Here is a 21,076-nt window from a genome sequence, read left to right on the forward strand (position 1 = left end):
ACTGCAAGGAGATCAAACCAGTCCATCCTAAAGGAAATCAGTCCTGAATATTCATTGTAAGGACTGATGCTGAAGATGAAGCTCCAATACTTTGGCCACCTGATGCAAAGAACTGACTCTTTAGAAAAGACCCTGAAGCACTTGTCTCAAGAGGGATCAGGTAGAGAGAGAGGTGGGAGGGGGGATCGGGATGGGGAATACATGTAAATCCATGGCTGATTCATGTCAATGTATGACAAAAACCACTACAATATTGTAATTAGCCTCCAACTAATAAAAATAAATGAAAAAAAAAAAAAAGACCCTGAAGCTGGGAAAGATTGAAGGCAGGAGGAGGAGGGGACAGCAGAAGACGAGATGGTAAGATGGTATCACCGACTCAATGGACATGAGTTTGAGCAAACTCCAAGAGTTGGTGATGGACAGGGAAGCCTGCCGTGCTGCAGTCCATGGGGTCACAAAGAGTCGGACACAACTGAGCAACTAAACTGAATTGAATCTACCACCAAGGCTTTTCGATCTATTATCTTACGTATCTTACAAACACATCCCTTTATTTATCTCCACTGTCACTTCCTTAGTTCATACTCTCATCTTAACTTCTAAAATCTTCTATTTATTTTTACTTCACCTATTCCTGATACCACCATCAGAGTGAACTTTCCAAAATACAGTATGTCCATGCTTCTCCCTGGTTAAAATCATTCACTGGCTCCTCATCACCTATAAAATTCAAATTATTTAACATGGAATAAGGACCTCATATCCCCCCACTCCTTTACCTATTCAAACATCCTCTCTTGCTCCTCCTTAAAAAGGTCCTTCTAATTCCAGTCACACCAGGCCATCTGCTATCCATAAACCTGTTGCTTCATACTGCTGTAACTTAACCTTAATGGTGAAGCCTTTCCATCCTAGCAGTTCCTAGGGCAGAACATACGGCACTTACACCATAGAACATTTGGTCCTCATTATTCATGGAGTCTGTATTTGTGAATTTGCCCACTTGATAAAATTTACCTTTAATGCCAAAGTCAAAACTCACAGTGCTTCTGTTGTCTTATGAAGACACTACGCAGCAAAAACGACACGTCCAGTGTGTGCAGCCTCAGCTCAAGTCCAATGAGGCAACACTCCGCTTTCTTGTTTCAGCTCTCACACCAAAAATAGGTATCCTTTTTATGGTTTATCTAGAGTCATGTTTTTCACATTTTTGTGCTTGGTTATTTCACTGTCTGAAATGTCCCCCAAGTACAATGCATAAGTGCTGTCCAGAGCTCCTAACCACAAAGAAGTAGGGTGATGTGCCTTGCAGAGAAAATACAAGTGTCTGAAGAGCTTCCTTTAGGCATGAAATTATAGTGCTGTTGGCCATTCAATGTTAATGAATCAAGTACACACACACACACATATATTAACAGATATATACAGATAGATAGATATGTATCAGCAACACACAGAGAGCAAGGTTACGTACTGACCAGTTAATGAAAATGTGACCAGGGCCTTGTAGGAACCTAACCCCCTTCTAGCCTAGAAACAATGGCTCAGTATCCCCCAATTCAGTGTTCAAAGAGAACTTAAAGAACAAAACTACCACAAAGAATGAAGAATGAGAAGTGACTGTATTTTCATTTCCATGTCTGTCTTTACCACAAATTAGTGGGTTCTCTGAGGGCAGAAATAGCATCTTATTTATCTTTGAACTCTAACTCTTATTATTATGCCAAATGTACTGCAGTTAACATTTATTGCACATAATTTAAAAAATTGTGGTTTCTCGTTGTAATTTTCCCTTATATATTTAGACTTTGGGGTAAGATCCCCCTGCTGCTTCCCACCCCAGGGAGGCCTTGCTCAATTGCACAGTTAATGACCTGAACTTCATCCTTCATCCCTGTCCTTTCACCTCTTATAGCTCAACATCATGCTTTTTAAGTTCAAATTTAAAAAAGAAAAATGTAGTTAAATGAACAGGCATTTATAGAGATTTAGTTTTCATCAGGTCAGTTAGCACTGATGGACTTGGATCTAAAAACTATGTGACAAGATTCCAGAAACAAAGGAAGGCTGCGCACACATGTCTACACTGTCTCCTTCCTGAGGACTCACTGAAATGACAGAATACAAGCTTTTTAAAAAGAATAGAAATATTACTGGAGGTAGATGAAAGAGAAATGAGAGATTAAATACCAGAAATTTTAGGAAATACTAGAAGTCAGAAAGTAGGTGAAGACGCTTGCATGTCCAACAAAAAGACGGACTTTAAAATCTGGAAGTCATTCTCTCACAGAATGCCTAGAAATACTAACCAAAATATCCAAAACATCCTCTCAAGTACAACAGCTAATGCTCAAGAATCTCCCCACAGGCCAATATGGAGAGGATAAAAACAAACTGGTAAGCATGTTCTTGAGTCATGCTGCACAAAGGGTTCGCAGATTCAGCACCTGCTCAGAAGCAGCAGTTTAGGCCTTGGTTTGTTCAAAAAGAAGAACTGCCAACTTAGACCCCTCCATGTAGAGCAGGAACCATACAAGACTAACCCCACCTGGCTAAAGATATACCTGTTGGCTAAGGAAGACAATGAGGACATGAGCCTTTTTCAGCTTGAACACCATATTAGGGGGCAATACAACCTGAGAATTTGTAACCACAGGCTACTCGCCAGGATTCAGAGTTCCCGTATACGTACTTAATTCAGAAAATTCCAAGCAGAAAAGTTACAGAGGTGCCCAAGAAAATCCTTAGCAAATCTTCCCTGGAGGAACGTGCCCCCTAACCAGACTGCACAGAATCCCATGAATAAAACCCAACCGAGCATGAGCTGGCCACTTGAAAAATCACACACACACACACACACAAACACACAAGAGGAGAAAAGAAAAAAAGACAGGTAACTGAGAACACAAGAGTAATACTGTCATAAAGGAAAGCAGGTAAGACTGAAAAACCATAGTAATCTAAGCCATCAGAAGTAAGCACAATTCTTCCCAAGTGAATTTTTTTCTGAGCCTCCCACGAGAAGTGCATGTGTGCTCAAATATTCCTCTTTCATAGCAGAGTCAATAAAGTTGAAAAAATAGACCTATTTTCTAAGATACACAGTGTAGTTTTAAACTTTACAATACTGTCACCCAGGACCAGTATCATTCCCCTCCCCAAGAGCATTTGGAAATGTGTGAAGGCATCTTTCATACTCCAGTGGCTATGGCAGAGAACAGGGACACTGAACACTAAGCGGTGTTCAGCACAATCCCACAGGACAAAGTACAGTGCTGCCAAAAATGCCAAACACCAATTGTTGAGAAACACTTTACTGATCTGACTCAATTTGAAACTGTTATTAATGAATAACTCCATGAAGTAAGACTGGGAACAGAAAAAAAATTAGGCTTTCATTGTACATTCATCCTTCTGTGTTATTTTAATTGCTTATCATTAAGATTAGAATTTTCAAAAATTAAAAATAAGTTTATATAAATAAGTTACGAGAGGGAGAGCTGTCCTGTTTATCAGTCAACATCAATCCTTCCCTTCAGATAAAGTGGGTTGTTCAGCACACCAAGGATAAAAGCAGTGCATCAGACTACCCTGGAATTCTTAGAAGAGTAGTCTCTGCAAGCATTTAAATATTTCTTAGCTAAAACATCTCCTGAATTAAAATGGAGTTATTGATGCTGGCTGTGTGCTTATGCAGTGAGGACCCAAAACCTCTTTTGTGAGGCAGCAGCTGCAACTGCAATGCTCTCCATGGCTGACAGACGCCCAAGGAAGGAGTCAAGACTCAAAGCAATAAGTATGCACGTTTGAAGCAGTGGGGTAGATGCTTCTGTTGTGCAGTTCCAGAATATGTCACTTAATAGACAAGTGACTGTCTCTTTAACGGGTCAATGAGGCAGATCAGTTTTAGAATGATGGAAAGCCAATTAACAAAACATCTGCACAGATGAAAATGGAAGATTAAGACATAAGTGATACATACTAGAAGTAGACAGAAAATATTTACTACAAAAGAACAAAAAACAAACCTACACTTACTCCAGAACTTCACTTCTCAGAGATAAATTTTCAACACACACACACACACGCATAGACACATAAACACAATACGGATCCACCACATCCTGACTACTACATAACTGCTCTGTACTTCTGCTTTCCCTCCCTATTCTTTCCATACACAGAGTAGCTAGTACAACTGACCCTTGAACAGTGGGGCTTTGAACTGTGCAGGACCACTTATATGTGGGTATTTTTCAACAGTAAATACTACAGTACTACCCAATCAGTGGTTGGTTGAATTCACAGGCACCAAGGAACTCTAGATACAGAGGGCCAACAATAAATTAGCCACATATTCCCAGCCCCTCCACCTGACCATCTACCATGTCATTCAAGGGTCAGTGTATACACAGGCATATGGCACTTGTACTTTACTAAATAATCAGTATGTTTAAATCAACATCAAATTGAGGTAGGCTAAGGGGAAAAAATTGGTTCTTAATGTTTTCACTTATCATTATAAAGCCATTATAATTATAATACCTTTTAGAATACCTTCTTGAATGCAGCTATTAAATGTAATGTTGTAGGTATGGCAATCTTTATCTACAAGCAGGGATAAAATCATTCTAAAAGAAATAACTCCTACACAGCTTTTCCAGGAGTTAAGTATTTCATTTAAATAAACTTTTATATCCAGGTGGCTCAGTGGTAAAGAATCTGCCTGCAATGCAGGAGATGTGGGTCTGATCTCTGGATTGAGAAGACACCCTGGAGGAGGGCATGGCAACCCACTCCAGTATTCTTGCCTGGAGAATCCCATGGACAGAGGGGACTGGCAGGCTACAGTCTATAAAGTCACAGAGAGTCAGACACAACTAGAGCATGTATGTGTGCGTGCACACACACACACACACGAAAGATTACAATGATTTTAAATAATGTTAAAAAAAATACCTTGCATAAAAAATTGAGAGCATTTAAACATCACTAGAAGATTTAAACATCACTAGAATAAAACCTGGACTCAAAAACTAGCACAACCCAGGCCTAGGACCTGAAGCACATGAAAAAGTCTTCTTACAAAAGAAAGTACTTAAGAAATTACATCAAAAGGCCCTCAGAATTTGGAAATCAAAACCTGAGAAGAACGTGCTCAGTCGTGTCCAACTCTTTGTGACTCCTTAGACTGTAGCCTGTCATGCTCCTCTGTCCATGGAATTTTCCAGGTAAGAATACTAGAGGGGATTGCCATTTCTTTCTCCAGGGGATGTTCCCAACCCAGGGATCTTACCTGTGTCTCCTGCATCTCCTTGCATTGGCAGACAGGTTCTTTACCAGTGTGCCACCTGGGAAAGAAAGTGTAACTGCTCAGTCGGGTCTGACTTTGCAACCTCATGGACTGTAGCCACCAGGTTTCTTGTCCATGGAATTCTCTAGGCAAGAATACTGGAGTGGATTGCCATTCCTTTCTCCAGGGGATCTTCCCAACCCAGGGGTCAAACCCGGGTTTCCCACACTGCAGGCAGATTCTTTACCATCTGAGCCACCAGCATCCCTAGCACTACCTGGGAAGCCCAAGACCTAGCCTGAGGATAAGAACACAGTAAGGAAAACAGTGACAATCAAGTATATTGTAAGCTGTGGGAAGAAAGTGCCTTAGCAGAAGGCAATACCTGGTCAGACTTGCAAAAAAAAGAAAGAATAAATTGACACAGGTCTTTGAAATTGCCCAGGGAAAAACTGCTTACTCCCATACTCCAGGGCTACTCAATCTTGGCACTACTGGCATTTTGGGCTCTGTTATGGGGGGCTGTCCTATGAATTGTTCAGTAGCATCCTTGCTCTACCCACTAGATGCTAATAAGCATCCCCCATCCTAACTGTGACAACCAAAAATCTTCAGATGTTACCAAGTACCCGGCGGGAGGCAAAAACTGTCCCCTTAAAGCATCAGTGGTATATTCTAAACAATGTGATCAAGCTAATAAAGTTTGATACTTCTACCATCAAAATCACCTCACTTTTCTTCATCACCCAGTAAATGTCTTATATTAATTTGGCTTTCATAGCTCAGTTGCTAAAGAATCCACCTGCAACGCAAGAGACCGCAGTTTGATTTCTGGGTCGGGAAGATCCTCTGGAGAAGGGAAAGGCTACCCACTCCAGAACTCTGACCTGGAGAATTCCATAGACTGTATAGTCCATGAGGTCACAGAGTCGGACACAACTGAGCAACTTTCACTTTCAGAGAAAGTATGATCATGGCATGATTGTAAGACTTGCTATACAGTTTTTTTTCTTCTTTTTTTAGTGAATTAAAAAAAAAGTCACAGAGGAAGACCCATGACCATACTTTATATATGCTCTCTGATAATGCAAGTTAAATATTTTTTGACTTCTCATATTTCTCATATTTGACTTCTCATACTTCTCATATTTCCCCACAACTTCTAACACTGTTTGAAGTATTTTTCAGGCACTTGAGCACTTTTAAAATTTAATATTCCTGGTTTAATATTTTTTCATCTTCCTCAGTACTACCAGTGTCTTGATTTTCTAAATTTCCCCTTTTCTTAATTTTTAGTTCCTCTGTCCCTCTTTTTCCATGACAGCACCTCAATTATCATTACAGTAAATACCCTCCCTTTGAAAGTTAACAGTATACCATGAGAGTCAAAATAAAATCGGACTTATTAATATCCAGGTAAGTGGTCTCAAAAGAACTATTTTATCCTTTGATAATGAAAAGGGTCAAATATAGTTGAGAACAGCCTACTGAAATCTAAAGAATTAACAACTTATTTAAAAATAAGAAACTAAATGAACCTTTTAAAACAAGAACAGGGCTTATCTTGGGAAAAGATCCCCAAACTCTGAAAAATCCAGGGACTGTCCTTTGTCTAGAAATCCCTTGAAAACTTCAAAATACCTCTGTATTCCATTTAACTGGCCACAGTGAATTCACAATTTTACTATTAATATATTCATCTTTTACTCCCCATTTTCTCTGCCACCTCTGTCTTCCAAGCTCTCCCTGTGCTTCACCTTTAAATTACCACTGCAAGGCTTCTCCTGTTCTTTTCTTCATTGTAATCCACTCAGTTGTAAGATTATCACACAGCTCATGTTAAATTATCATTTTAATGACAATACTGCATTAGAAAAATAGGGCTTTCTGCCATCTGGAAATGCTTACATTTCTTTTAAAAATCAAGCTTTTCACTGATTCAACTGAATTCCTCTATTCTCTAATACAAACTCTCTGTCCTAACCACAGTGATCTTTTTACTTCCTTTACTTACAACCACACATCTCATTCCCACCTAAATTCCTTCATTCACGTTACCTCACCCAAAAATATTCTTTTTTTCTTAGCTATTCAATACCTCACCAACTGATGACCCACTTTTTGCTTTTTTATAATCGAAGTTCTAGAACTAAATGCATTTTAGGACTTTTCTCAAAATTAATCCAATCAAGTGAGTAGCAAGTCCCTCTGTACAGGTAAGAATTTTTCTTAATCTATCTCAGAACTTACAGTCTGCCGCACATGATAAACCACTACTTATGTGCCAACTTCTGAAGTTTGCTAATTTGTTCAATAATAAATACTAAGCATTGCCTGAGCTCATGGGCCAATGCTTGGCTGAGGGGATACAAAGACCGTTTCTTTCCTCGAAAAACTTTTTTTACTATGTGAAATTCCAGTATATACACATATTCATGGATTTCCTTCTAGTAAACATTTCTAGAGTGTAACCAATTCTAAGTTGCTGTTTCTGGAGATATTTTGGGAAAGAGGGAACTGCAGGTTTGGAAGATAAAAGAGAAGAGAAATAAAGAGATGACAGAGTAGGAGTAGAAGATATTTGCAGGGCCCTGCTAACAGAGACAGAAACGGAGACAAAATACATCTCCAGTCTTCGATCTAGAATCACAGTGTGTTGGGAAGGACAGAACAAAGATGAGAGAGGAAGGACCATCAGCCACATCAGTGTTTCACTATGTCACATTCTGATGTGAACTGGAATGAAGTTACCAGAGCTGGAAAGGAACTATAAATACCCACTTGGCTATAGCAAGCAAGTCAAATAAAAGTTACTAAAAGCTTATTTTTTAATCTCAAATATCCAAGTTATGCTATCTCTAAAACAAGTGAGTAACCTTTAAGTAAAAATGAGAAAGGCTCTGAATAAGATACCCTAAAAATTGCTTCTTATGAATTATGAAGCATTTCCTGCTCCCCACCAACCCCAAGACTGGAAATCCTGAAACATTTCTTTGAAGAAAGTAGGGGGGACCTAATACCTGATATGGACCTGCATAAAATGCTGATTATTTGATATAGCTAATGCTCTAATTGGGAGGACATTAAAAGCTTATAAGATTTCTTAAGGGTTCACTCACAGTCTCTGACTCCTTGGCCTGACATCCCCTGTAACACCTTAAATTCCTTCAGGGAAAATATCTCTGCCTTGGGGTTTTCAAGAACCCAATGCTAAGGATGGTGAGGGAATACTGTGACTGATGGCTTTGCCCATTTGCCTCACACAGTGTTCTAATCTTCTTAAAAAAGTGTGGTTTAATTTTTTTCATTTATCCCCGATTACAAATGACAATTAGCAGTTTAAAACAGAAACTACCTGAATCAACTTATATAAAATCATGCATGACTATCATTTACTTTCTAAAATAAGCAACTTAAATGAATTAAATTTTTTTTAACTCAGCTACCCAAGTTACTCAGTATACTACCAAAGTATACCAAAATCTCAGGTAGAAGGATATTTAACAGATGAATAAAAAGGCAAACAACTTTACATAAAAGGAAACTTCCCTTAAACATTTCATTATATGTAGATAGACATACAAATTCTAGGTAAAATAAAAAGACAAATCCACTTAAGACAGTGCACTCATCCCAAAGACTAAAAAATTCCTATTATATAGTAAGGAACCATTATGAACATAAAACAAGTATGGTTATTTTCCTCATTCCCAACTAAACGCTACATTTTCAAACACTACTTACTTTTTTAGATTTTAGGGGCAAAGCAGAAAGAAAATTCAGGATTGGGTGAACTTTATAAAAATTTTAGATCATGCTGGAAGGAATCTTTGAGGTCACATAGTCATCTTTCCACCTAATATTTAACTTGCCTTTGTAAACACACTGAAATGTCATATAAAAATAAGACTTAGTAACTTTAGTTAATAGCACATAACTTATTGGACTACTTTAAAAGCGAAATTCTTCTAAAAAATATTTACTAAGTGAGACACAGTTCTTACGCTGGAAAGAAAAATGTGAAAAAATGAATCAAAGGCAACTGAAAATATGTTTATTCAACAAATACCCACTGAACATATAACACCGTACCAAACAGTAAGAGAAGGAAAGGATACTGACATTTACTGACTGTCCCAGACTCTGTGCTAGACACTTTATATTTACTATCCAATTAAAATCTTACACCAACCCTACAATGTAAATATTATAACCCCTATTTTATTTTTATTTTTTTATTTTTCCCAATTATTTTTATTAGTTGGAGGCTAATTACTTTACAATTTGTAGTGGTTTTTGCCATACATTGACATGAATCAGCCATGGATTTACATGTGTTCCCCATCCTGAACCCCCCTCCCACCTCCCTCCCCATCCCATCCCTCTGGGTCATCCCAGTGCACCAGCCCCGAGCACTTGTCTCATGCATCCAACCTGGACTGGCGATCTGTTTCACACTTGATAATATACATTACAACCCCTATTTTAGAGATGAGGTATCAATATATCGAGTTCAACAGTAATACCAGGATCTGCCAGCAAGCTTATTATTTGTACCACACAGAGCTCTGTGTCCTGGACAAAGTAAAAGAGATGGAAGTTACAAAAACTGGAATTACAATCCACATCCCTAACTCACTTGCTGAGTGAGAAAATAATAAAATACCCAGTTTCAAGAAATTGTGCTATTTAACTACATAAGAAACTGAAAATATTTTGCTAGTAAGCAAAACACCAAATAATATTTGTTGCAGTTAATGAAAAATAAATCAAGCATTAATATGAATAGCAGTAAAGTATTTATGCAATATCATATAATTTATAAACACTGTTATTACAGTATTAAAACAAAATTTTCTAAAACTTCCAAAAATCTGAAAGTAACTATGAAATTAGCTCTATGTCACATGAGAAACTATTTAAGTGAGCTACAAATGGAAGAAGTATTTGCAATATATTAGAGCAATTCTTTTCTGTACAAAACAAAGATTTCTTTATACACACACTATATATATATATTATGTTTGATACAAGATCACCGGAGTCATATTGTTCTTTATATGAAAGCCAAACTGAATGCTTTGGAGAGATCCAAAGAAAGCAAGTGACAAAACAAGAATACAAAAACAATCCAAATTGCTGTATAATTAAATGTAAGTCAACTATAAGCAATCGAGCAGTCACAAAACACTGCCAGGATCCTACACTCAGATTCCTCCACAAACTTTTAAGTTCTTGCTCCAAAGCTAGAGCAAGTTTCTCTAAGAATATTGACCCAGAGCTCCACTCAAAAGATACATACTCAAAGAAAATGTTAGTATGTGCATGTGTATTTATATTTTGAAAGTGAAAATGTTATTTAAGGTATATGTGAGTCATTTATTGACTCTTCACTTAACCAAAAACTACCACCAGACATAATCAAATCATATCAGAGGGCTTTAACTCATGTGCTAGCTAATATAAGATTTTTTTTCAGGAATGATATGCAGGAAGCTATTTGTAATAGTTACGTATAGGACAAGGTTTTTCAGCCCCAGCACTATGACACTCGGGCTGGATAACTCTGTGAGGGATGGCCCACTCTGCGCATTGTTTGCAGCATCATCGCTGGCCTCTACCTGACAGATGCCAACAGCGACACCCTCCCAGTTACGACAGCCAGATGTCCCTGAGGGAGTGATGAGAGGGCAGCAAAACCGTCTCTGGATAAGAAACGCTTACACAGAGAGGAATGAGGATGGGGAAAAAGACATTTACCAGTCCTCCTCCTCTGAATTATCGAAGTGGTAGGTTGAATAATGGTCCCCTAAAAAACATTCATGTCTTAATCTTTGGAACCAGTGAATGTTACATTATTTGGAAAAGGAGTCTTTGCAGATGTGCTTAAGGATCCTGTGACAGGGAGATTATTCTGGAGCAAAGGGGACCTAAAATGCCATCATACATGTCTCTATACGAGAAAGGCAGCGAGAGGTCTCTCTCTCCTCACACGTAGGAAACGGCGATGAGAAGAAGAAAGCTGAGGGAGACTGGAAGTTCTGCCTAGGAAGACTGGAGTGATGCAACTACAAGTCAAGGAATTCTGGCAGGCACCAAACTGTGGAAGAAGCAAGGAACAGTCTCTTCTTGAGCCTTTGGAGGGAGCACCCTGATTTTGGCCCACTGATACTGACTTCAGACACCTGGCCTCCAAAGCTGTGAGAGAATAAACTTGTTTTTAAGTCACCAAGTTGGGGGCAATTTGCTACAGCAGCCACAGGAAACTAGCATAATCATATAAGGGTTTTAATTTGATTTTTAAAAAACTGCTGATGAGCAAAAGAAATAATGTGTGGAGAACACTCAGCATAGTTCCTGAAACATAGTAAGCATTCAAAAATACTGTTGATGCCATTATCGATATTCAGCCAGCTATGTATAAGCTTCAAGCTCTTGGGAGCAAAAGGAAAAACTAAGGACGTTCAAATAGTAAAATGGGAATATATGCACAAGACTCAGCAGTGAAAATACATGAATCAGCCCCTCTTAGGATGTGTATTTACCAGCTGTGTCAATGTTGTGCTATAATCTGTCCTGTACTGGAAAGATAAACTGTAGATGAGACCAGCCAAGACAGCTTCTTGGGGGAGGCAAGCCTCAACACTTTTGAGCAGAAGAAACAAGTAGGCAAAGAAGGGGAGACAATGAAGTGGGCAGAGCAATGGAAATCAGTCAGATGTTTACAGAGCTACCAATGTGGCCAAAGTAGAGACTAAGGTAAGACAGACTTTCTGAGGTTGTATGTGTGTTACATCGCTCAGTCATGTCTGACTCTTTGTGACCCCATGGACTGGAGCATCTGTCCCTGGAATTCTCCAGGCAAGAATACTGGTGTGGGTTGCCATTCCCTTTTCCAGGAGATCTTGCCAACCTGGGGATCGAATCTGGGTCTTCCAAATTACAGGCAGATTCTCTTCCATCTGAGCCATCAGGGAAGCCCTTCTGAGGTTAGTTACCTAAACTAAAGGACCCTAAAAGCTATGTTGATTGATTTGGTTGTTGAAGAGAGTATTTTATAAAGTGGATTATTTTATAAATATTGACTCTTGGGGATTTTGAAAATATAAACATGCTCTGGCCCCACACCAGACAAACTAAACTAGAATCCTTTGGTTAGACATAACTCTAAAGGATTCTGACAAGCCACTTAGGCAGAGAACCCCTGTATCAGAGTCAATTCATGGCAGAAGACCTACAGAATTAAAGTGTCATAAAGTATATAACATATTCTCAAAGTATGCATTCAACTACATTGACAGCATTTTCCTTGGTTAAAACTCCTCCTAAGATGTAGCCCCTCCAGGTTCCATGAGACTTTCTGTAAATCCTTCACGCTTTCCTTTTCCTTTCCTAAGCATATGGCCCCTGACCTGCTCAGCCACCTTCCTCACAGTTTCTCATGAAATTCTCTAGAAAAGTTCCAGGCATTTCAGTTGCCCACCCTCCTCTTTCCATATTTCTCCAACACAATAAAGATCTAAAAATATTTTATAGAGCAAGGGAACCATGTAAAACTAAAGTTCCATTAATATACTACATAAATAAACAATTTATAAAAGTGTTCTATGGCCATTTATTGTAATAAAATCCTAAGTACATATAATAAGTGAAATTCTAAATCATTTTTTATAAATTATTTCCAAAAACATAAAATTATGAAGTAGTTATAAAAAGCTCTTAAGCTAAGCACTATTTAGTTCAATCTTTCCTTGAGAATTACTAAGTAGCTAACAAAGTACAAGTCTCTGAAAAGATACAAAGTTAATGGAAACCTCACTGATTTAGAAACAAACTTCACCAGTACTAGGGAGGATGAAGAGGTGATCTGAGAAGGGCAATTAATTATGATCCTAAAAGCAATCTCCTGTGTGTGTCTTGTAGGGGAGAGGGGCAGACATTTTGCTGGCTTTAGCCTAGCCTGGGCTTATTTCATGATTAAAGAAAAAAAATAAAGCAATACAAGTTAGTGTTCAGATAAGTTCTTTCCTCTCCCATAACACCTGTAGCAATTTATGCATCAGTTCAGTTCAGTTGCTAAGTCACGTCCGACTCTTCGCGACCCCATGGACTGCAGCACACCAGAACTCCCTGTCCATCACCAACTCCTGGAGTTTACTCAAACTCATGTCCATTGAGTTGGTGATGCCATCCAACCATCTCATCTTCTGTCATCCCCTTCTCTCTCCTTCAATCTTTCCCAGAATCAGGGTCTTTTCAAATGAGTCAGCTCTTCCCATCAGGTGGCCAAAGTATTGGAGTTTCAGCTTCAGCATCAGTCCTTCCAATGAATATTCAGGACTGATTTCTTTCAGGATGGACTGGTTGATCTCCTTGCTGTCCAAGGGACTCTCAAGAGTCTTCTCCAACACCACAATTCAAAAGCATCAATTCTTTGGCGCTCAGCTTTCTTTATGGTCCATCTCACACATCCATACATGACTACTGGAAAAACCATAGCTTTGACTAGATGGACCTTTGTTGGCAAAGTAATGTCTCTGCTTTTTAATATGCTATCTAGGTTGGGCACAGCTTTTCTCCCAAGCAGCAAGCATCTTTTAATTTCATGGCTGCAGTCACCATCTGCAGTGATTTTGGAGCCCCCCCAAAATAAAGTCTCTCACTGTTTCCACATCTATTTGCCATGAAGTGATGGGACCAGATGCCATGATCTTAGTTTTCTTAATGCTGAGTTTTAAGACAGCTTTTTCACTCTCCTCTTTCACTTTCATCAAGAGGCTCTTTAGGTCTTCTTCGCTTCCTGCCGTTAAGTGTGGTGTCATCTGCATATCTGAGGTATTGATTTCTCCCAGCAATCTTGATTCCAGCTTGTGTTTCATCCAGTCCAGCATGTCTCAGGTATTTTACGCATATTCTCAGGTATTTCTATTTATCTTAGTACTTTTCAGACATTTCAATCACATGAAATACTACTGATTTATATTTCTACCAGCAGTGCATGAGAATATGTTAAGTTTCTACCCTCTTCAAAACCTAGTATCAGAAAACCAACATGCACCTATGTATAACACTTGTCTAATAACTTAAATGGGAAAGAACTTGAAAAAGGATACATGTATAACTGAATCACTCTGCCATATACGTGAAATATAACACTGTTAATCAACTATACTCCAATATAAAATGAAAATTTTAACATATTAAACTTTTTTATCTAATAGGCAAAAATATTATCTCATAGCTTTAATTTTTGATATTTTCACTGTATGTGAGGTTGAATATCTTGATATATACACATAAGAACCATTTGAAGTTCCTTTATTGAATTATCTATTCATGATCTTTGCCTACTTTATGGCTGGTCATTTTCTTATCAATTTTCATGTGCTCTTTATATATTAAGAAAGTTAGCTTTTCATTTATAACACAAGTTGCAAATGTTTTTCTCAGCTCCTACATTATCATCATGCCACTTTATTGTTTCTTTCCTTTATGTGTGCATTTTATTATACTCAACCAAATGGTAAGTTCCTTCCATGAAAGGACATTTCTTTAGTATAAGCCCATGACAGTACTTTCCAGATCTTCCAACTTCATACACCAGCAATTTTTAAAAGAAGGGAAGCCAGCCTTTTGTAAAGTGGTCAAGAGTGAAAATGAATTCATTGGGACACCTAGTTGGGTTGACTGCCCAATCCTATTTCAAATGATTACAGCAAGTACAACCAAATTCTAACAACTGGTATAGTTTGATGAACAGGGAAGGGATCAGTGCTCAGTTCAGTCGCTTAGTTGTGTCCAACACAGCAACCCCAAGGACTGCAGCACAGTAGACTTCCCTGTCCATCACCAGTTCCCAGAGCTTGCTCAAACTCATGTCCATCGAGTCGCTGATGCCATCCAACCATCTCATCCTCTGTTGTCTCCTTCTCCTCCTGCTTTCAATGTTTCCCAGAATCAGGGTATTTTCAAATGAGTCGGTTCTTCACATCAGGTGGCCAAAGTATTGGAGTTTCAGCTTCAGCATCAGTCCTTCCAATGAATATTCAGGACTGATCTCCTTTAGGATGGACTGGTTGGATCTCCTTGCTGTCCAAGGGACTCTCAAGAGTCTTCTCTAACACTACAGTTCAAAAGCATCAATTCTTCAGCGCTCAGCTTTCTTTATAGTGCAAATCTCACATTCATACATGACTACTGGAAAACACAGCTTTGACTAGATAGACCTCTGTTGGCAAAGTAATGTCTCTGCTTTTTAATATGCTGTCTAGGTTGGGCATAGCTTTTCTTCCAAGGAGCAAGCATCTTTTAATTTCATGGCTGCAGTCACCATCTGCAGTGATTTTGGAGCCCCTTCAAAAAATTAAGTTTCTCACTGTTTCCCCTTCTATTTGGGTGCTAGAGAAATCTATTTCCTGCTGGGCCCAGAAACAGGGCAATCTTAGGAGCTGCTGCGGGCCATATCTTCTATTAAGAGGACCAGGAAGTGGTCCTCCACAGCATTAGAAAACATGAAACAAATGCACAGGGAAGAGTAAACAGAAGAGATGAAGTGTGTTCTGTTGGCACTGGAGTTCCAGAGTTCCAACCCTGGGATTCCTTTAGACACTCCTGCATCTATCTTTACAGTAAATCTCACTTTTTGTTCATACCAATCCCAGGTAGAATGGATTTCTATAACTTCCAGCTGAAAGTGGCCTACTTACTACAACTATCTTACTACAGCTATCATTGACTCATATCATTTCATAAAGGAACACTTTAACACCAAAGCCTCAGGAGGACTAGAACCTCAGATTTTTAAAAAGGGATATTTATACTTAATGACAGCTGTGTGCCAGGAACTAGTCTAAGTTCTTGGAATATACTGTTAAGACAAAAGAGATAAAAATCACTGTTCTAATGGGGCTTGCATTCTAATGAGAGTATACAGATAACAAAATAATATAAAAATACAAAGTCAGATATGAGAAACAACCTGCAAAAAAAAAAAATAATAATAATGGAAGGGGAAATGAGGATGGTGCCATTCTGACAGGGTGGTTCCACAGTAATGCTTATCTGAGAAAGTAACTGAACTGAAACAGAAGTTACTTGAACTGAAATCTGAAATGATGAAAAGGAGCCATTGTGTCACATTTTAAGGCAATTCCAGGCAAAGAGAACAGAACGTCAGGAACAAGCCATGGCATTTCTGAGGGGAGAAAAGAAGGGCCGTGTAGATGGAATACGGGCTTCCCAAGCAGAGCAGTGGTAAAGAATCCATCTGCCAGGGCAGGAGACAAAAGAGACTCGGGTTCGATCCCTCAGTCAGAAAGATCCTCTGGAAAAAAGAAATGACAACCTCCTCTAGTATTCTTGCTGGAAAATTCCATGGACGGAGGAACCTAGTGGACTACAGTCTGTGCGATCACAACGAGTCAGACGTGACAGAGCACATACGCCTTGGGTAGATGGAAAACAGTGAACAAGGGAGAATGCTAGAGAGAGTGGTGAAGGGGCAACTCATCTAAGAGGAAAAGCTGCAAGTCAGTAAAGTAAGTAGGAATCAGACCATTATAGGAACTAGTAGGCAGAGGAAAGGATTTGAAAATAACCCGAGCTTTATGAAAAACTCACTACATTGTCCTTCTCATTTTGCTCTGCAGACCATTAGAAATTACTCCCCAAGAATTAAACACAATGTTGAGGTTGGCCAGGAATCTGCATTTCCTCAGCAGAAAATATCTCTTATTGTAGTTATGAAATTTTTTAAGAAAAAAAAAATGTGAAGCCATCATAAAAATGAAGAAACTAGGAAAGGTGACAGAAACTACTTCAAATTCTATCCTACTCATTATACAGTGAATAAATCTACTACGATCAAGATTTTAAGAAGAATTTAAGTTCTTTTCAAGCTACTATAAAAATAATGTCCTTTGTTGAGTTATTAGTGAATTGGACACCAACAAAGTTAAATACGGTCAGAAGAGAAGACTGGAAACTAGAGTTTTTCCTGACTTTATTGTACCTCTTGAGAATAGCTTCAGCTTAATGGTCAACAAAGTTGTGAGTTTTGGTCTTATCTCTATTACTGTAATAAAGGAGAAACTTCCCCTATGTGGTGAAATTAGGCACAAAGGATGCTTCAATATCTCTCCCTCTGAAAGCTTTTTAAAACAAGAAACCAACCAGTTTAAAGAGGTTTGGACATAGTACACCTCAGAGAAGAGCAGTATTCTCTCCAGATTTTTCCAGACAACTAACTCCTATGTACACAAAGCAAGTAATTAAGCCTGCACTGCTTCTAAGATTAATATCAGTAAAGTCAGATCTTTGAAAGCGCTAATGTATTCATGAATCTCTTCTTTCACTGTGTTAGATGTTTAGCTAGCCCACGTAACAGCAGACCCAAAAGTAAACTGTTAAAAACACAATTTATAAAGAGAGGTACTTTTTGAGTGTGGTGTGAGTTAAAGAAATAAAAGTCATTTAGACACCTTGATCAGAACTCAATTCTAAGTGCATCTTCCTCAACACATTTCCAGTAGTTGGGCAAAGTGCCCAGGAATGATTAGCAGCAGTGTAGAGAGAGGGATATCATCAACCTAAATTGTGAAGTCTCCCCCCAGTGGTCACATACAAATAACTGGAAGAGTGAGAAAATCATTGCAGCTTCTCTAAGACTGACCAAAAACAATCTATGCACAATCTGGGACCTACAGAGAAGAAATCAAATCTTTAATTCAATGCTAGCACCAAATCCATAGAGAGACCTTATATGCTTTTCTTCTCTATGTTATTCATAAATGTGAACACTATTTTTGGAAGGAAAGAACCTATAGGTTCTTTTTTCTCAGTACATTCTTTTTTTTAGGAATAATTTAATGATATCCTCAAATAGTCAAGTATTTTATCTAATGGGCAGGTGTTCATCCCTCCTGAAATAAATATCAGGACATCCATTGCAAGTCAACCACATCTACCTGAAGTGAAGTTCTGATACAAATTTGGTCACTTACCAAATGAATCATCTTGTAAAGAAAATTATCACCAGTGCTAAAAACCTAAGTCTAACTTGCAAGATACTCTTTTTATAAAGCCACCTAACTAGGTAATTTATAATACAGGAAGTGACACAAAAAGTACAAATGGGTTCTTTTGCCCCTTTTAATATTTATTTTCTTAGTGTTTTTATAGTTAGGTTGCCTTTGACTGCCCCTAACCCTATATTATTTGTAACTCTCAGCAAAAATATGCTGCTATTACTCACTTTTAACAAAGTTTGGATGTCAAAAATGTGAAGGGTATTTAATTAATATCTCGGCTGTCTTCTGCTAATCATCCATTATTAAATGGTAAACTCTATAAAGGGGTAGTAGATACTCAAACAACTTCAATTTTCAGACAGAGCACAGATAACATACATGGAGCCTCTCAATTATTATTTTCTTGGTTATCTCAAACTTAAAAAGAGAGTGGGGGAAGCAGCTAAAGTAGCAGGCTGTGTAGTCTTCTGGAACAATTTCAGCCTGAAATGGGACTCAAGAAAAATGCAAACTGCTCCCACGAATGTTTAAGAAAAATATGATTCGTCAAGAAAAAATCCAACAGTTGGCCTAGAGAACAACAGAAAATGATTCTGTCTTATATAGAGCTACCAGACTTGCGTAAGCCCCCAAATTTTCCAGCGTTCCAGTTTCTTTCCAGTAAAGAAAGAAAAAATTCATTTTGAAAATCCAAGCGGAAAAGGAACTGAGCAGCATCAATTAGAAAAGGACAAACACATCCCAGAATTTTTTTTTCATATTTAGTGTGCAATCTCTACAGGACAAAAACAGAGCCATTATAAATGTTACCACTTGTATATTATGTAACCCTAGTCTAAACTAAAAGCAGCATAGACCTTAAAAAGTAACACACTGTGCCAACGTATACTTAAAACATGAATTTACATATATGATAGATTTCAGATACAGATGACCTCAAAATGACACTACCCAAAAAAGTTCTTTGTTTACTGTAATCAGGCCTCAGAAGACTTGACTATAATCAGGCCTGATACAACACTACCATGAGGTCCGTCGTTTCACCAACGTACCGCAACTATCTCCGCAGTGGTACCAGCGTGTTACCTCACCTAAAACAGTGGACAAACAGAAGTTTCCGAACGACCATTCGAAAGATTTCACGGGAAGAAATGGCTGCTAAATCATACGCCAACTGAAGAGCATTTTAAGGCACCTCAAATGTTCCGAGCCATATAACAAGACGACCAATTGAGAAAGGATCAAGTAAAATTTCAACCATCCCCAAAGGCATGGAAGAGGAGTAAAACGTGGCTAGCTTGACCTTAACCGGCTGTTTTAAGTAATGCGGTGAATTTTCTGAGCTTCCCCATCAGCCTTCAATTACCTTTCTCTGCTACCCCCGACCCCTCTTTACGTGCTCCAGCTGATGGAAGCTGAATGGATGGAATCTCCAGCTGTAACCTCAGGAGCAGGGGAAATTGAGACGAAACTCCCAAGAAAGTGTTAAAAAGTCCTTCTGCAAAAAACACCCATCAACGAATCTACATCCTGTCATCACACCGACCATCGGCTCCCTCCTGGCGCCCTCCACCTCGCCCCCAAAAGCACCGCTCCCCCCGCTCCCCCCCCCAAAAAAAAACCCCAGCACCTTTTTGGTTCCAGACCAACGTACTCAGAATCGGAGAGCACCGCCTCAGCTGCAAACGCCTCCGGAGCAGCGTGTGCGCGGCCGACAAGCACTCTGGCCAAACAACTGGAGTCTCGTGGCAGCAGTACTTGCCCAACGCCTCCTCCCCCAAGAAGTCGGAGCTCTTGAGGCAGCGAGAGGCCGGCGGAGCCGCCCCCGCTGGGGACCGACCCCGAAGGTGTCTGTCACGGCCACAACCGCCCCCGGCACGGTTCTCCATTCAAGTCTTAACATCACTCCCGCCGCAGAGGGTGCCGGCGGCCGGAGGGAGTCCCGCGCCCCCAGCCCCAGCCCTGCCTCCGCCCGGGCCGCGCCGCCGAGCGCGTGGGGAGAGCCGGGCGCGGCGGCATGGGCCAGACACGTTGCCGCGCTCGGCCCGCCCGCTCGCCCGCAGCCCGGGAGCCGGGGGCCCGGCAGAGCGCGCCACTCCCGCGCCGGCCGAGCGGAGCAGCCCCCGTCGCCCGGCCAAGCCCAGGTGCTGAGGGGGCGGGGTGGGGTCCCCGCGTGGCGCGAAGCCACGAGCAACAGGGCGCCCCCACCCCGACCGGCCCGGCGCGCGGCGAGACCGTTACCCGAGCGACGTGGGGGCCCGGGCAACTCACCGACTCGCACCTCGGCTTCCTCCGCGCCGCCGTCGCTCCTCTCCGCCCGCCGCCGCCGCTGCTCTTTCTCAGCCGCAGGCGCCGCCGAGCAGCCCCATCTACAAACTCGGGGCTCGTAGTTGGGAACTGGAAATGCGGCTCTCACTCCCCTCCGCCTCCCTCTCCCTCCGCCCCCGCCCTCGCTCTCCACTCCGCCCGGCTCAGGTCGCCGCCGCCGCCGCCGCCACCACCACCACCACCTCCGCGCGCGCGGCTAGGCTCCCCTCGGCCGCCCTCCTCCTCCTCCTCCCGCCGCCGCCGCCGGGGCGCGCTCCCTCCCGGCCTCGCGCGTGCGCCGGACGCCGGGGAGCGCGCGCTCGGGCTCGAGGAGGCGCCGCCGCCTCCGGGAAGCCGGGCCCCGCCTCTCCGGCCGAGGCTCAGCGACCAGGTGGAGCCCCCTCCGAGCGCCCGCAGACTGCGCCCGGGCCCGATGCGCCGCCCG

At 40.6% G+C, this 21,076-nt stretch overlaps 1 protein-coding gene across 8 annotated transcripts in view; it reads right to left on the reverse strand.

The window, feature by feature from the left end:
- PALS2 (protein associated with LIN7 2, MAGUK p55 family member) overlaps positions 1-20,741 on the reverse strand; it is a 127,874-nt gene extending 107,133 nt beyond the window's left edge. For 2 of the 8 annotated variants that reach the window (XM_043871776.1, XM_043871775.1), the window contains exon 1: positions 20,596-20,741. Coding sequence is in view for 2 of the 8 variants with exons in the window: in XM_043871773.1 (XP_043727708.1) it covers positions 19,979-20,213 (235 nt within the window). In the remaining 6 variants the exon portion in view is untranslated. The other 6 variants (XM_043871777.1, XM_043871779.1, XM_043871778.1 and 3 more) reach the window with 6 other exon arrangements.
- Between the last annotated feature and the right edge of the window lie 335 nt (positions 20,742-21,076).

The sequence above is a fragment of the Cervus elaphus genome, chromosome 18 (genome assembly GCF_910594005.1).
Source record: "Cervus elaphus chromosome 18, mCerEla1.1, whole genome shotgun sequence".
Taxonomy (NCBI): Eukaryota; Metazoa; Chordata; class Mammalia; order Artiodactyla; family Cervidae; genus Cervus; species Cervus elaphus.